The sequence below is a fragment of the Brachypodium distachyon genome, chromosome 3 (genome assembly GCF_000005505.3).
Source record: "Brachypodium distachyon strain Bd21 chromosome 3, Brachypodium_distachyon_v3.0, whole genome shotgun sequence".
NCBI classification, from domain to species: Eukaryota; Viridiplantae; Streptophyta; class Magnoliopsida; order Poales; family Poaceae; genus Brachypodium; species Brachypodium distachyon.
In genome coordinates, this window is record NC_016133.3 from 54,641,720 (window position 1) to 54,658,941 (window position 17,222).

The window sequence follows — 17,222 nt, forward strand, 5'->3', positions numbered from 1 at the left end:
GATATGATTTGTGCTCTTAGATTCGAAACGGATGATAAAAAAATAGGGACTGGCTACGGCTCAGTCGGCTGAGAAATTATATTCCAGTCGACCGGCCAGGCAAGCGGTAGAAACAAACAAAAATCGCGATCGATCAATCCTGTGCCGTGCATCCATGCATGCATGGCTAGTTAAACACGAGTTAGTAGCTAGCACTAGATACCTACAACGCTGGCGTGCATGTATGCCCGTTCGATCGGTACCTTCTTCCTATTAATTGATTTCAATTTTTTGTCTCAAGCACTAGCTGTCTGTTGTCTGGTAGCTAGATTGGTGAGTGCATGTCTAAGTTGCAATTACAAGAACATCAACTTGCAAAAATTAGCACACACTTGGCAACAAATTGCGCTTGCAAAAATTAAACTAATTATTAAATTAAGTTGCAGTTGCGGAAAGTCAGTACACAAATTTCGCTTTTAATTTATGAAAAGATACTAAGTTGCAACTCCAAAAAAAATTACGGCCTGACTTCAAAAATTACGGTTGCAATTAAAAAATTATAGTTGCAACCCCATGCGGTGGGAAAATTAAGGGCGTGATTTCAAAAATTACAGTTTGCAACTGAAAAATTGCAGTTGCAACATGGTTTTTAGAATATAAAATAAACGTGAAAGTTACCTAGTATTGGTATTTTATGTTAGGGAAAAAATATAAAATTGTGGGTGAAACTTAGAGTGTGCAAGACTCAAATAAATGAATAATAAAGAGAAACACATATTGTGTGCAATACTAATTTAGCATGCAACTAATTACCCTAACCACTCACTCTTAACACTAGAGTAAAAAAACATAAAATAGAAGGCATAATGAAAACAAAGGAAAGTCAAGAGAAACAAAAAAGAAAACAAAAAACAGAAATATATAATGTAGTGCGGAGGACTTGAACCCGCGACCCATTCAAAAGGCAGATAATGCTAAACCACCAATTCAACTAGATTTTGCTGTGCATGGTGAGTTGTCATCCTATTTATCTCGGATCAATTTTTCTGTCGACTCAGAAATCAAATTTCTCGTCGACTGCTCCCTAGCAATTCCGAAAAAAATAAGGATAAAATGAGATCTAGATACTAATGCAACGGTTCTAATTCGTCAATTTAGATTTAAAAATTTTACTTAAAAATCAGACAATTTAGATATATCCACAACCCTCAAATTTGTGCCCCCGTGTTATACATCTAATGAATAGCGACGCCACGGCAGCCGCGTGCAGTATATAGGCGTGAATGGTCGGCACTCTTCATTGTTTTGCTTCGTTATGCTTCTTGCAACAGCCAACAGGCTCTCTTCAAAAAAAAGAGAGAGAAAAAAAGCCAACAGGCAACTACTACATGTCTTTCGCCAATAAGCAGTCCGTGCATGCCTGATTTCGGGGCTGGGGGATGATGGACTTTGGGTGTGCGTTAGGCTTAGCCACTTTAATTAGCTAGGTATAATTACGTGACACGACGTGAGCCGACCACACATGCATGATTGCGGTTGCGGGGCAGCACAGCACGGCGTTTTTGTCACGGCGAACTTGACGTGATTACCATAGCTATCGCGCAACGGTCATTCGGTCGGGGTCGGGGTCGGGGTCCAGTTCCTGTAGTACGAAACCGACTTAAGTAGATTTGTGCCGACACACAAAGATGGTATTATCTGCAAGGGTTTAGTGGCTGAGATCTCATGGGATCGGTCATCGATCGCGTCCTGATTTAGTGGAAGTTGACATGCAAATTCCGCTCTCGTTGCCAAAAGTAACAACTCCTTTTTTTCCTTCCATGGCGTTAAGCACCGGCGTCGTCCCCGCAGGGATCTCGACATTTCCGACCAGCTCGCTTAGCCTGGACTCCAGAAACAGAAAGGCGAGGCAGAGTGAGAGAGCAGACGAACGTTCTCCAGACTTCCAAGGCTACACAAAGCCTTGCACGTACGTTCGCCACCCACCAAACCAAGCCAGCGCCAATGATAATCCCGTCTTGATCTATCCTGGGCAAGACTTGAAGCCGACTCCAATTCATTTTCAAAGAAACAGGAAATGCTGGCCAGCCTCAGATTCCTTGGCTCCTACGACCGAGTCCCAAGCCCAGACCTGCCGGGGGCACACGACAGCGAGCGTAGACGCAGCCGGCGCCGCACGTACGCTCGCTCGCTCGGGCCTCTCTGATGAGGGAGCGGCTCGAATGGAATAATCCTCCGGATCCCAGGGATTATTCCGGGGGATCTATTCCAGACAGCGCAGCCTTTCGTGCTATGCCATGCCCCCACCCACGTTGGCACTTGGCCATCTATCTGTCTTTGTTTATACAGAAAGATTACAGGGAGGACGGAGGGGATCGGTTCTAGATCTTGATTCGCACAGACGACCCCGTCGATGCAGCTATTTATGTGCGCTAATTAACTCTTAGGCCGCGGCCGGGCCAATCGATGCTTACGTTCCGTGGTGAGAGACGCTAATCAACTTCTTTCCGGCGAGTGGCGTCGTAAGCGGACGCAGCTAGGTTGAGTGTGTTCCATACCTTTTGACCAAGAACTGGACCTGCAGTAGTACGAGGATATTGTAACGTGAAAGTGGTACCATTGATTCGTCTCGAAAATGCCTTTGCTGATATAACTGTATGCACAAAAGTTTAGCATAAAATCGCACGCTATTAATGAATTCGTGGAATACTATAAAAACATTACGACCGTGCTCAGTACTATGCCATGGCATTTCCACCCCCACACTTTCATATATTCGTATTCCAAGATTTCGTGTGCCATGAAGACACTTCTTTTTTTTTATCCGACCATGAAGACACTTGGAACAAATTGACCCTGAGGTTTGAGCCTACACGGCCGGGCTACGACGTACGGCCGAACTTTTTACGTTCGGACCAATCATGCAAAATCGACCCTCTAGAATTCCTATTTCCCCGAACTTCCCTCCAATTCTCCTCAATCATCGCAGCAACAACGAACTCCTCCCCAATTCCCAGATCAGAAATTCAGAAACCAACAAAAGAGCAGAGCACACGCATAAAACACGCGACGACAACCACCGCCGTTCCAAACCTCCAAAATTCCAGTTGTGTCTTCCGGCCGCGGCGGCCTTGCCAGCTCGGAGCCCTTCCTTCCCCCCATCTCTCTCCTCCGTCCCTCCATTGAATCCATTCCCCCGGCCCCCTAGCCAATTTTAAACAACAAGCCCTCCTCTCTCTGCGCTGCCCCCCACCACCACCGAAGGAGAGATTGAGGGAGAGAGGGAGGAGGAGGACAGCCGGCGCGCCCGTGTGGCCCGCGCGCGACCGATCGGATGGCGGCGTCGATGGCGTCGCCGCGGGGGCGGTCGATCCGGGAGACGGTGCTGGAGAGCGTGGCGGCGTACCAGCAGCAGCAGCGGATGCGCCGCAGGTTCCGCAAGAGCCTCTCCTACGCCGGGGAGCTCTCCTCGGCGGGCCGCGCCGGCGGCGGGGACGGCCCGTCCTCGTCTTCGTCCGCGTCCGTCTCCTCGCTCTGCGGGCCCGAGGAGGACGACGAGCCCTTCTGGGAGGAGGAGGAGGGCACCGTCGAGCTCGTGCAGCTCGGCGCCAACCGCGCCAAAAACGTCCTCATCCTCATGAGCGACACCGGCGGCGGGCACCGCGCATCCGCCGAGGCCATCAAGGACGCCTTCCGCATCGAGTTCGGCGACGACTACCGGGTATACAATCTCTCGAATTTCAAATTTAATAACTGACCCCCCACTCCCCTTTGCGAATCCTTCTGCTTCCCCTCTGTGGATTTTCCAATCTGTCAAGTGCCCGTCCGCCCGCCGCGCTAACGATTTCGATTTCGATTTGGGGGCGGCAGGTCTTCGTGAAGGATCTGTGCAAGGATCACGCGGGGTGGCCGCTCAACAACATGGAGAGCTCGTACAAGTTCATGGTGAAGCATGTGCAGCTCTGGAAGGTGGCCTTCCACACCACATCGCCTAGATGGGTCCATTGCCTCTACCTCGGCTCCCTCGCCTCATTCTATGCCAAGTACGGATGCTTTTATTTTTATTTTACGTTTCAATAATTTGATTTTGCGGAATTTGCTAGTTTTTGGAACGTTTCTCTTGTTTCACCAACAGCTTCATCGTTATAAACAAATAATTCGATGTTACTTGTGTTTCCATGGCTACGCTATTTAGAATAACAAAATAAACTGTGGCTACGCTATATTGCTTCGCTGTTACTGGTTGGTGGTTAGAATTGCCAATTGGCTCACCTAATCGCAGATTTTATTATGGACCAGCACGTTTGTCAGCATCCATTACGCTTGTATTTTATAGTGTCAGACCTTACCGATTGATTCCGTGGCAATAATTTTATAAGGCCCACTTCTTGTATTGACTAGAGATGCTGAAATATCTGTGCTAAATTCCTTGTCATGTAATGTATGCAATTTGCTATTCAAATGCGGTTTTCTGAATAAACTGTTATTGAGCTCAGATATTCAGCCATGTGGACTAGTTCAGGCTGCCCATATGGGTATTGCAGGGTATAGGACAGGACTGGAAAGCATTTCAAGAAATTCAATTTGTACCATGGGCATCATCCCATCAATACGCCCACTGGTGTCACCCTATAGGTGTGGCCGTGTGGGTACTTTTGCATCCTAGGGGGCCACTATAATTGATTGCATTGCGTTGCATTGCTGCCATCCATTGAGCATCATTTAAGTTAGTTAAAAACTAGCTTACGTGCTTTCCGAATTGCCAGTATGTCCTTGCTTCCACCACATAATTTAAACTAAAATGGCACAGTGGAATATGCAAGGTGTTCATTTCTTGGATGTTTTTTCTATACTTCAAACCATTAACCTTGCGTGCGCATTTCTTTACTCTTATAAACATGTCAATTGGTGGCAGTGGTCCGTCACTTTGTTGCCATCACACATTGAGTTTGACATAATGTTTGATAAGAGCGACTTAAATTTAATATAATTCTACACAAACGGTAATATAATTATATTTAAAATGTGCAGAGTCGTCTTTTATTCCGTTACAACGTACGATCACTGTGCTAGTCAGTATAAAATCAACCTGCACTCCATTTTTTCCCTCTATGTCGATGCCTTCGGTGCTACTATGTATTTACAAGGATGTATGATCTGATTACATGAACAAGGTGTCAAGCTATTGTGAAATGGTTGCACATAATGCATATATCATTTGAAAGTTGCCTACAATATAAGTCCATTGATCCATATGTTTGACTTCGTTTCAACATCGAGGGACTACATGGAGTTCTTTTATCTGAATAGTTTCTTGTTTATGGGTGAAGGAAGGTTGAGGCTGGATTGAAGAAGTACAAGCCAGACATAATAATTAGTGTCCACCCCCTCATGCAACACATTCCTCTATGGGTACTCAAATGGCAAGGTCTGCAGAACAGAGTAGTATTCACCACCGTCATCACCGACCTCAACACTTGCCACCCTACTTGGTAAGTTAAGCTATCAATAAGGGGGAAATCTGGACACCAAATATTTTCCTTAAGAAAAAACACCATCTCTCACACGCTACAGAGGTAATATCTGACAGTAAAAATTTACAGGTTCCATGCTGATGTGAATAGATGTTACTGCCCATCAGAAGAAGTTGCCAAGAGGGCAGAAATGGATGAACTGAAACCTTCTCAGATCCGTGTGTTTGGTCTTCCCATCCGACCATCATTCTGCCGTGCTGTTCTTGTTAAGGTACAAGGTTAACTTGAGGACTCTCGGTACTTGTTTATATGTTCAAATATTATATTTTGTATTTGATCTTTTAAAAGCTGGGGGCTCACTTGTGCTATTTATCTTTTGATCTCTTGTGCATTCAATAATTGCTAAGTATGGGATAGTGGATAGCAAAACCAATTTTTTTACTGTGGGCTGTACCTCTACAGCTCTGATATGTTTCTAGAAAGAAATAGATGTATGGCTGATGTGTCTTAATACAATTTGTTATTGCCCGCTTTCTATTTAACTCAGAAGTCAAAACTTTATTTTACTCACCAGGATGATCTACGAAGGGAACTTGAAATGGATCCTGAGTTACCAGCAGTTTTGCTGATGGGAGGTGGGGAGGGCATGGGTCCTGTAAAGAAGACCGCGAAAGCCCTTGGAGAGGCATTGTTTGACAAAGAGCTCGGAAAACCTATTGGGCAGCTTGTTGTCATTTGTGGTCGGAACAAAACACTGAGCTCCTCATTGCAATCTCTTGAATGGAAAATGCCAGTAAAGGTATAAATCAAAATTGTGCTTTCAATTGTTTTAAAGATCAAATTGTTTCTTGCATAGCTCAGACAAGGTGGATATTTTCTTAACCGCTTTTCTTTTCTAAAACAAAAGATTAGGGGATTTGAGACCCAAATGGAGAAGTGGATGGGGGCTTGTGATTGCATTATAACAAAGGTACATATACTCTTGACCCTTCTTGATTTTTGGCATGTTGCTTTCTCTGAAGGTCATGTGGTACTCATAATTTTGTTTTTCTGTTGTTTGTTTCAATAGGCTGGACCAGGTACCATCGCTGAAGCCTTGATTAGGGGGCTTCCTATCATCCTTAATGACTTCATACCTGGACAGGTTTGTGTCTACTAACTCTTCCACGTTCCTATTGTTAAAATAAGCATTCAAAGTGTATTTGCAACGCTACAGTTAACCAAAACGCCTGACAGAAGCTCAAAATAATCTGCTACAGCTGCTGCCTGCAGTCCTTTAAGAACCTCAACAACATACATTTGCTCGATCAATATTAGTATAAGTTGGCCATGGGTAGGGATGCAAGAGGGATCCCACATATGTCCCACTTCTAGGCCAACCTCCAAATCTGGAAGTCAAATTTTGAGCAATTTTCTTGAACTAGCAAATCAATTAAACAGGATAAACCGGATCCCACTTGCATCCCTAGCCATGTGTGCAATGTTATTCTTGTTTGTGGTCATTGTACACTTCTTCCTAAGCGTCATCTTTACAGATCCGAAGAATCATTCTCATGAACTTTATTCTGATGAGTAGGTGATGGTTGTTTTACAGTAATAAATAAATATGCAGGTTATTCTTTTAGAAAGTATGTAGGTAATCGCAGTATAATTTATTCCTAACTCTGGTTGACAGAGACAAATGTAGCAGCCTACTTTTTGCAAGAGATGTGTGCTTCTCTCTTGTTAGCAAGTCATCAAACACTATCATTTTACACAAGTTTGTATCTTTTCCATCACAGGAAGTTGGCAATGTCCCTTATGTTGTGGACAATGGTGCTGGCGTATTCTCCAAAAGTCCCAAGGAAACTGCTGCACTCGTCGCCAGTTGGTTTGGTCCAGGCTTGGAGGAGCGCAAGAGAATGTCAGAAAATGCTTTGAAGTTGGCCCAACCGGAAGCTGTGTTTGACATTGTCAGGGATATCCATGCGCTCTCTCAGGAGCAAGGTGTGATATCACAGATCTCCAGCTCCTTGACATCATCGTTTTTCATACAATCTCCTGAAACCACCCCCATCCAACTTATGTGAAGTCTCAAACTGTGTACATAGGTAGAATTGCAATACATCTCTTGCACCTTGCATATGCCCTACAGTATATCCTAGATTGCCTGTTTGTTTCATTTGTTGACGGGGTTCCACTGTTTTCTGTTCATGGCTTCTTGTGATAGTTTTTATGGGCTCGTTTGACTGACTGACAACTGCTCCTTTGTAATATTGTGTTCATGTAAGATTTGTGAAAAATCATTCATTGACATCATTCTTTCATGTCTGTCGTTACCGAATGGGGGGCCGTGGTTGGCTTGTAAAGTATGCTCAGTTTTGTGGATTGAAGGTCTTAGATTCCCTTTTCGTGTAATCCATGTTAGGATTACTGTAAAGAAGTGCACAATATGATACAAAATTTGAGAGTGGAAGTCTTGTATTTGTTGAAGATAATGAGTGATATTCATATATGCATTCTCTTGACTGGAAGATACTGTGAGAGTTGTAGACCGGAGACTACCAGCCAAAGTTGTCTGACCGATTAGGGGCTTTCAACAGCAAAGCAAGCACCAGTACTTATCACGTTTTGTCAGGAACAAACTGCCGGAGCTATCACATTTGATCTTCAGAAGGTAAAAGCTGTGACGTACTCCACTTAATATGGCCGTATAGCTACTTTACTGTGACTGTGAGCTTGATATAGAATCTTCTCTACTCGTTTGTCCAGTGGATTCTCATGTTACTGCTCTGTCTTTTGCGATCATTCGCATCCAGGTCGTCGCCGCAGGCAGAGAGAGGCATGGTGCGCGGGACCGAGACTTGTTGTCCTACCATCGACGGAAAGGTTTTTCTTTACTGAACACAATGATGAAAAAGGTCACCACAACTAAGTCATCTGGAAGACAGAAAGGCGACGATGGATCACGATGCCTACAGAAAATATTCTCCTTTTTCTTTTTTCAGGTACCTGCGGCGCTCTCCTCGTCTTGCTCTGTCGTCAGTTGATCCTGAGATTGGATTCCTCGAGATCCTCTCTCTGTTTCACCCGTGCAGCGCCCGGCCCAGCACATCACAGAACCGTCGACAGCAAGTCTTTACAGAATTTCAAAGTAAAACACGAAGGAGAATATAAGCTGCGGATAAATCACTCCATGGTCCTCTCTTGGCCTGCAGAGTGCCGACCGCCAGCCCGCTGGACTGCTGATATCGTGTCTCATTCTTGTGGTTAGAGACGCTACTGCCTGCCAAGTCTCCGGTGTTTATTCGCGGCGCCGGAAACTGCCAGATCGACATTTTGTTTCAGGGATTAATCGCACGTCTTATTCACAAACTCCAGCTGCTCATTCTGAGGTAGCAGGAGTACCAATCAAATGTCCCGGTGACCGTTGTGGAAACTGTTTCCAGCCTCTCGTTGTCACTGCATCTTCGTTACATTTCCTACCGGGTTTTTTACAAGCTAAAAATAATGTTACACCTTGGACTCTCTTGTCCATCCGTCCAAACCACACATGCGTTGGATCGGATCGGAGTCCTCTACTCCTAAAGTCTACAGTCTACTGTATGTACATTCTACGGATCTACACGGCCGATGTCTGCTATTCACACGAAGATAGATAGACGGGAAAAAGAAATGAAATAAAATAAAAGATGGCCACACCAACAACCAACTAGTCAACCCGCGCTTAAGCGGCGGGGTGGGCCCTGGGTGTCAGTGTGGAAAGCCCTGCTTGCTTAGCTACGGGGTGGCGCCCCATAGCACCTCGGCGAGCACGGCGGCCTCCTCGGCAGGGGACACGGCGGCTTCCCGGACTCGCCGGAGGATCTCCAGCTTCGCGGCGCGCTTCTCCCGCTGACTCAGCCCCTGCCCGATCTCCACCTGCACCGCGAACCTCGCCACCGCGCTCACGAACGGCCGCCGCGACGACAGCAGCCTGTCGTCGTCATCCTCTCGCCGCTGCTGCCGCCAGTCCAGGAGCGCGGCGAACGGGCCGAAACCTCCGGGTTTGGAGTCTGGACACGAGGTGTCCCGAGGGTCGGTGAGGGAGCCGCCGAGGTCGGAGCGTTGGAGGCAGAGGAGGCGCTTGACGAGGCCGTCGGCGAGGAGCGCGTCGAGGACCTCCCTGCGGCAGTAGAAGCCGACGCGGAGGGCGAGCTCGAGGGCGGGCGCGCGGACGCGCGGGTCGGCGGCGCAGAGAAGGGCCACGAGCCGCGGGAGCTCGCCGCGCGCGTGGAGCTCGTCCACCAGCGGCCCGCGGACGGCGGCCACCAGCCCGTTGAGCGCGCGCGCCGCCGCCGCCGAGCCGGACGAGGCGGCGGAGATGAGCGCGCCCACGGCGGGGCCCATCAGCGTCGGCCCCACGAACACGTCCTTGTTGAACCGGACGAGCGCGAGCACCGCCGACGCGCAGCCGTCGCCCACGCCGCCGGGGTCCCCGACCCCGAGCCGCGCCTCGACGGCGGGGAACACGCCGCCCCGGAGGAGCGCGTCCTGCAGCCGCGGGTCGAACCGCCCTAGCAGCCGCGCCTCCAGCTCCGCGAGCAGCGCGCGGGCGCGGGCGTTGGCGGCGGCGTCCCCGTCCCCTCCTCGAAGCGCGGCCACGAGGCGGGACACGAGCTCGCGGTCGGCCCACGCCTGGATGTCCCCCGCGACGGCGCCCGCCGCGCGCTTGATCGCCCTCCTCGTCTCGCACCGCCGCCACCGCGCCCGCAGCTCGGCAACGAACCCCCCGCCGCCTCTGTCCTCGAACCCAGCAGACCACGAGAGGGCTCTGATCCGCGACAGCAGACGGCGGAGGGCACTCAGCTCGGGGTCCCCGGCGAGGAGGTGGTCGGCGCTGGCCTCGAGCGCGAGAAGCGCCCGCAGCGCCGGGCCGCAGTCTGCATCGCCGGACTCCACGCGCCGGGCGGCGTCGCGCAGGGCGCGCAGGACCTGGAGGAAGTCGTCCCCTTCGTCCTCCTCCCCCTCCATCGGGGAAGAAGAAGGGGGATCACTCGAGGCTTCGTTTTAGCAGCAGCACTAGTACTCTATCTCGGAGTCGTCGTACCGGCCCGTCTTCTTCGGCCGTTGGTGGCGCGCGGGCACGGTAAAAATCCCCGAGCGAGCAAAACAAAACATCAGAAGGATAACTTATTTTTACCGCGAGAGTCCAGGGGATGAGAATTGAGGCGACCCAACAACCAATCAACCGGTCGATGGCGGAGACGGCGGGCCGTTGGTTGGCCGCGCGCGCGCGCGTTGGCGTCGTATCTGCCTCGACGTGGCCCGGAATTAATCCTTCCTTTACTTGGCTTGAGAACTGGCTCGAGAAGCAGATGGATGCATCTCGCGTGACGAAGCCCGAAGGCGTGTGTGTAATTACACTGACGGGTTTGACCAGTAGCTGAGCAGTCCGTCCGTGTGCGTGTGGGACTCCACCTCCTCGGCTCGCGGCTGTACGTAGTGCGCCAGGTCAAGACGTCGTCCACCGGAACAACTTCATGCCATGGTCATCGTCACTCCATCCACTGACAGCATATCAGGATGGGATCTTCATCCTCTCTCTCTCGAAAAAAGGATGGGATCTTCAAGGAGGCTCCGGAATATGTCCTGGTTTGTGCTCTCTTCTTGACCATGTCGCGCTCGCAGCTGCAGTCGGAGAGGGACGTGCGTTGCGTGGCAACATCAGGCGTGCGTGTCGGGCTCCTGTCGCTGCCGTTCTTACTTACGCCTCGGGCAGAAGCGTTTTCCGCTTGCATTCTCGCCGTGATATTCAGGGTCTGTTTGGGTCTGTTTGGTTGCTACCCTGAGCAACGTGACCGAGATTTTTTCATGTTTTACTAATCGACTGGTTATGCACATGCAAAATAATCTGGTGTGTTTGGTTGCTACCCTGAGCAACATGGATGTGTGGGTAAAACTCCAGGCTTTGTTTGGATGCATTATATACCTGTGGTTACATTCACCACTGGTTACATGTGTTTTTCCGATCTGGTAAATTAGTATTGTATGAGTCATATGTATTGTAGACACCAGACGAAGCAATGGTTTGTCCAAACTTCAAAAAAAAAAAAATCTATTTTTTAATCTGTTTGTGAGAAAGCGTGAAAAGAGCCAAGAGACTTAAATTTTGGACTTCAACAATCATAATTATACGAATTTAGAATTCGCCAATAAATTGGCTACCGTCTTTTCAATATAAATTATTGCAATATTCAAATTGCAATATCAATGAATTAGAAAAATTCATTTCTTGGTTTCAATAGGACTCCTTACGAGCGTTCTTTCTATCTACTATTATCTAAAAATAATAAAGTTATTAATGACTGGACGAAACCAAGAAATAACCCCTTTGCGACACCAAAAGAGAAAGACTAGAAAAGGAATATATAGAACAAGAACTTTTTTAAAGCGTATCAGCCGACCCGGCTTACGAATTTATACCAACTAGTGAGGTTACCCCTTATCAGTATTGATGAATCCCGATACCAAGTTAACTCACATTTTTCACATAAAAATAAATCAACACATATTGGAAACTAAAAGGTACTTAAATACGATCAAACATAATCAGGTCTCATTACATCATTGTGCTACAGTTTTCATTTGTCTTGACAACTTGAATAAGACAAGTGAACCAACAGCCAGTTCACCATTACATGTCCAAAAGTCACAATTCTAACTTGTGCAAAAGCCACAGCCACATCCTATCAAGTTAAACAACTATTGTTTAATTAGGAGCTTGTCGCATAAAAACTTTGGTGACAAGTATAGCAATTGTCTGATCACAGTAGTGAGCAATTGCATAACCAAAAGTGTGCAGCAAAAAAACCCAGCATTAACCATGTCTAAAATATTTTGCAACCTGCTCATTTAAAAGCTAGTAGGACCATCACCAAGAGACCATTAGCATCCAGATCATCCCGAGAAAAATGATTCAACACCTAGTGCTCAAGGTATTCTTCACCCATGGCCATAAGGAAATTGCGCTGAACTTGTAATTCTGGTTTGCAAAGGTACATTCCTACTGCCATCTTATCATCAGGTGGCAATGCAATATTCTTAAGCATGTTCCAAAGCGGAGCATTCGGATCTGGCGGGGGGAGGGTTTGTATTGGTTTTGTAAGGTTTTTCTTGATCCCCACCAGAGTACTAGTAAGCATGACATCCATATCATTGCCATCACGTGCTGCAGCCGGGGACTTGGTTTTTTTGTTTGATTGTGACGCCGATAACGTCTTTTGTTTTCCAAACCTTTTGAAATTCTTCTTGTTAGGCTTCAGACCGCCAACATTAGCTGCAGCGACCGCTGCCACCTCCTTACAATCATCACTATCTGATTCAAACTTGTCTGAATCTTCTCCATCAGGACACTTTGTTTCAGCACAGGCAGACATGTCATTTATGTTCTCTTGTGTATCACATTCATTGTCAGAATCAGCAGCAGTAGAAGGATCATGCATAAATGTTTCATCGGCTGAGGATCCACTAAACAACTCTTGTAACTTGTCAAAGAACTGAATAGTTTTTGTGAGAATTCCACGATCATTGACCTGCAAGGAAAGGTTCATGAGGATCTGCAAAAATAGTTTCCAAAATATATTTTCAAGTGATAAAGTCGTTATGGATAGTTCATCCGGAGCAGATTTGGAGAGACTAAACGTTTTTTTGACATCATCCTAACCATTACCACTCACGTTCATATGGCGACCTACAAGTGAGAGATGTTTCCGCTTCATCGCGTAGTTGACCCACCGGCGGTTTAACAACAGCATCATCTTGGTGGCCTGTCCTAATAGTACGTGGTTGAGTTGACCCATTGACCATTGAGTTTTTTGGGTAGCATCGCCGCCGCTTGGCTTGGTGATGTGAGCTGGCCGCCGACCGGCCGGTTGGCGTTTTCCTCTGTTTTTTTTTGAAGCGAGGCGTTTTCTGCAATTCTGCTGGTGCAGGAGGCGTTCTCGGCCTGGAAAGCCCACGAGCCGTTACCTCCTTTGGCCCATGGACTGAAAGCTGTTCATCCATATTGGGCCAGTTCTCAGCCCACCGCTCTTGCAGTCGCAGCCTCGCAGGCCGCAGCTGATCGTTCGTCCACTCCACTCGTTCCTTCTCCTTCCATTCTCTTCCCCAAAACCCTACTACAGCGTCGACGACGACGAGGAGAGGGGAGGATTGAACCCCACCTCTCTCCGCCGCCGCCACCATGGCGCTCCGCCGCATCAACCCGAGCAAGAAGCCCCTCCTCCTTGTGCCCCGCCCTTTCTCCTCCTCCTCCTCCTCCAACCCTCCCTTCCCATCTCCACCCCCGCCGCCGCCGTCCGACGACCCCAACGCCCCTCCGGCCCCGAACCACGGCGAGGCCCCGAAGAAGTCCGCGTCCTCGCTCTTCCAAGATATCCGCAACCGCCTACAGTCGTCCCCGGCTCCGCCCCCGCCCCGCCGGATCCCGATCACGCCGCCCCGCCCCGCCGGGCACGCCGCGCCCCCTTCCGCATCCCTCGAGGACATCAAGCGCAATCTCGAGTCCTTCCGCGCTGCCACCCGCAACGCCGCCGGCGGGGCACCGTCGTCGTTGCCCTCCCGCTTCTCCGGCGGCGGCGGAGCCACCCCGTCATTCCAGGACCTGCTCAGGAACAGCACCGCCTCGCCGGGCCGGCCCCAGCCGGGCCGCAACGCTGGCGATAGCAAGCCGTTCAGCCTAAGCTTCGATGCCATCCGCGAGAGCCTTCACAAGACTGAATCCAAGCAGCAGAGGCCGACGTTCCTGAACTCGCTGCCGCAGAACATCTTCGGGAAGGAGCTACAGGAGAGAGCCAGGAAGCCAGAAGAGGGGTTCGCGAAGGAGGAGGAGGATTCCGGCATTTTGCTTTCGAGGGACTACAGTTATGAGGAGCTTGGGAAGAAGCTCGGTGAGCTGCGGCCGTCTGGCGCAGGGAAGGACGGGAAGGAGTGGTTCTCTCTGGAGGAGCTGCAAGGGCGGATAGCCAAGCTGGCCGAGCTTGAGAAGAGGCACGAGGACCCACGGTTCGGTGGGGAATATGCTATGCTCCGGTCGAGCATCAGGAACATCAAGAAAAACGAAGACAGGAAGATTATCAAAACTGGTAGTCTTGCCGAGCATTGCTTGTTTTCTTTTGCCACCTCTTTGTTTTCTCCTGCATGGCACTGATGGGTTACACCTTGTGTTGTATTGTGCTTGATCGTGAGCAGTCCAGAATTTGTCATTATTTTCAAACATTGGTGGGAAGCCAACACCGGAATACGAGCTGCGTAATCTTCCACCGCAGGAGGAATTGTTAGAGAGAGTGAGCTTTTCCATCTATTTTGGTCGTGGGAGGACTTCACCCCCCCCCCCCCCCTCCTATCTCTGTTCTGAGGATGTGATTGACTGCTTATTGGTGTGTGTTGTCTTCAGTATTTCCATCCTGACCACATGTCAGGCGAAGAAAAGATGAAATTGGAGCTTCAGAAGGTGAGGGACGAGTTCAAGATGTCCGAGAATGACTGTGGTTCTGCACGAGTTCAAAGTAAATAATTTGCCCCTTCCTGAATTCATTGCAGACAAAGCATTTTTATGTCTGCTAAATATTTAGTCACATCTTAGCAATGATATTCCTGCTCTTAAATTTTTTTAACACAGTGTACACTCTTTTATGTTTACTTTATACTGTCCACTACGTCTTGCCTGTGTTGTTTTTCAGCCTTTTTTTGCAAGGTTGCATAATACTGACAGAAAATTGTCACGTACCTGCTCATATAAGAAGAATATACACAGACTTAACAATTCCATAATTAGTGTTGATGTGATGGGAATTGATAACTGGTGATTGTTATCGCTTTTGTGTTTATAAAAAGATGATGGACATGATTTATATATGAGGGTTAGGACTGACTCGAGTATCAATTTTGCTTGAGGGGCTGATATAGCCTATGCTAAATATCCCAGCATCAGCATTCAAAATCTCCAATTTAATATTCCCTCCGTCCCATAATTCTTGTCTCAAATTTGCCTAAAAATGGATGTATCTATTCCTAAAAAGCGTCTAGATACATGTAATATTTTGACAAGAATTATGGGACGGAGGGTAGGGGGCACCTACTTTTTTCCCGTCAACTTTAATATCTGGAGACTTTATTCAATTAATTTCAATATTACCTTAATTTGGCGGTAATTTCGATACTCTTAGTTGGTAAAGCCCTCTCTATCTGGTCATGTAAACAAGCTTTGTTTTGCTATAAGAGCTTTCATTGCATTTAGACCATTTTATGTTGCTTGTAACCTTTGCTAGGCACATAATACATGTTACTGATATGCACATCTTTGTTTTTCAGTAGCCCAGCTAACACTAAAAATCAAGCACTTGTCATCTGTTCTACACAAAAAGGTATGTGCAATCTTGAATTTCCCTTTTCCATATCATGCTGCTTCCTGCATTATGCTTTTACTTCCACACCACTTATGGGATTGTTTGAACTTATTTTGATTCAGTAATCTGTCAACTCTGTTGTGATGCAGGACAAGCATTCTAGAAAGGGACTTCAGGATATGGTCCAAAGGAGGAAGAAATACCTCAAATACTTGCGCAGAACGGACTGGGACTCGTACTGTCTTGTTCTGTCAAAGCTTGGGCTTCGCGATGTGCCGGAGTACAAAGCACCTGATTACAAGAAGACACAGCCAACCAAGGCCCAGTCTAAGAAGAGCAAGAGCAAGCGAAAGAGGAAGATGAAGGCGTAGAAAGCCCTGAAACAAAGAGAATTTACCACTTTTGAACTTTGGCCTTGAATTGCAAGGCCATAAAACCTGTCAGATAGACGTCCAGGCTCGAGATGTCTCAATCCAGTCTTGCAGTGTTGTACTATCTCTTTTTGTAATAACAAGTTCTTTGGGTAGCTGCAGTTTCTTGTTTTGTAACACCAGTTTGTTTATTTCTCTGAGCTCCCAAGCTCTACTTCAAGAGGAGGGACTGATGAACAAACATAATAGCACTTGATTGATCTTTCTTTAAAACTAGTCACTGTTTGATGCCTTGTTGGGGTGTAATTGCTTTTGGCTACCATCAAGGGTCCCCTTCATTTTTTAGACATCATGCATTACTGGGCAGAAGGGATAGTTAGAGATATACTCCCTCCGATCCTAAATTGTGGTTGAAATATTACATGTATCTAGACGCTTTTTAAGAATAGATACATCCATATTTGGACAAATTTGAGTCAAGAATTTAGGATCAGAGGGAGTAGAAAAGATTAACAGATGCATAGCCTGCTATACTTTTCACAAAGATTGGTATATTTGGTTTTGTTAAAACAATATTTTGACAAAAAGTACTAAATTATTATCTGTTTTCTCATACATGAAACTTATATCAATATATTCGTCTTCAAAAGTTATTGCTACCAATTATATTTACATGCCTTGTTGGGAGTAATAAATATCAATATATATTCGTCTTCAAAAGTTATTGCTACCAATTATTTTTACATCCCTTGTTGGGAGTAATAAAGTACTCGTTGGTCAGCCTTTTGTCTTGAAGAAACCAAATATGCCGATTTTTGTGAAAAGAAGGAAGTTTGTCAGGTGCATTGTGAACTGTGTACATTTATTTTGATGAAAGAAGTCAGTTTTTGATGAAATGTGTACATTGTGAAGTATTTGCTAAGTTGTCAGTTTTTTTTAAAGTGGAAGCTACTGAGAAACTACATGGGTACTTGGGTAGTACTAGGAAAATCTTGGTAGACATCAATCCAAGCTGATGAAATCCCCACTGC

The 17,222-nt window shown here is 47.2% G+C and overlaps 2 protein-coding genes and 1 pseudogene across 2 annotated transcripts; 2 read left to right on the top strand and 1 right to left on the bottom strand.

Annotated features, from left to right (window-relative positions):
- The first annotated feature begins 2,992 nt into the window (after window positions 1-2,992).
- On the top strand, window positions 2,993-7,943 carry LOC100838296 (probable monogalactosyldiacylglycerol synthase 3, chloroplastic). Its single transcript, XM_003570283.4, has 8 exons — window positions 2,993-3,700; window positions 3,850-4,022; window positions 5,310-5,471; window positions 5,583-5,724; window positions 6,028-6,252; window positions 6,361-6,423; window positions 6,523-6,597; window positions 7,235-7,943. The coding sequence occupies exons 1-8, from the start codon at window positions 3,314-3,316 to the stop codon at window positions 7,520-7,522; spliced, it is 1,515 nt and encodes a 504-aa protein (XP_003570331.1). The 5' UTR covers window positions 2,993-3,313; the 3' UTR covers window positions 7,523-7,943.
- Window positions 7,944-12,274: 4,331 nt separating this feature from the next.
- On the bottom strand, window positions 12,275-13,192 carry LOC100831146 (annotated as a pseudogene).
- Window positions 13,193-13,556: 364 nt separating this feature from the next.
- On the top strand, window positions 13,557-16,485 carry LOC100838592 (protein diaphanous homolog 1). Its single transcript, XM_003570284.4, has 5 exons — window positions 13,557-14,557; window positions 14,664-14,758; window positions 14,869-14,980; window positions 15,786-15,838; window positions 15,970-16,485. The coding sequence occupies exons 1-5, from the start codon at window positions 13,657-13,659 to the stop codon at window positions 16,189-16,191; spliced, it is 1,383 nt and encodes a 460-aa protein (XP_003570332.1). The 5' UTR covers window positions 13,557-13,656; the 3' UTR covers window positions 16,192-16,485.
- The last annotated feature ends 737 nt before the right edge of the window (window positions 16,486-17,222 follow it).

What these genes read in the sequence shown, in the direction of transcription:
- LOC100838296 (XM_003570283.4), top strand. Translation starts at nt 3,314, where the DNA reads ATGGCGGCGTCGATGGCGTCGCCGCGGGGGCGGTCGATCCGGGAGACG. An exon ending in AGTTCGGCGACGACTACCGG is followed by an intron (nt 3,701 to 3,849) that starts GTATACAATCTC and finishes TGGGGGCGGCAG; the next exon opens with GTCTTCGTGAAGGATCTGTG. An exon ending in GTGATTGCATTATAACAAAG is followed by an intron (nt 6,424 to 6,522) that starts GTACATATACTC and finishes TTGTTTCAATAG; the next exon opens with GCTGGACCAGGTACCATCGC.
- LOC100838592 (XM_003570284.4), top strand. Translation starts at nt 13,657, where the DNA reads ATGGCGCTCCGCCGCATCAACCCGAGCAAGAAGCCCCTCCTCCTTGTG. An exon ending in CAGGAAGATTATCAAAACTG is followed by an intron (nt 14,558 to 14,663) that starts GTAGTCTTGCCG and finishes GATCGTGAGCAG; the next exon opens with TCCAGAATTTGTCATTATTT. An exon ending in TGGTTCTGCACGAGTTCAAA is followed by an intron (nt 14,981 to 15,785) that starts GTAAATAATTTG and finishes TTTGTTTTTCAG; the next exon opens with TAGCCCAGCTAACACTAAAA.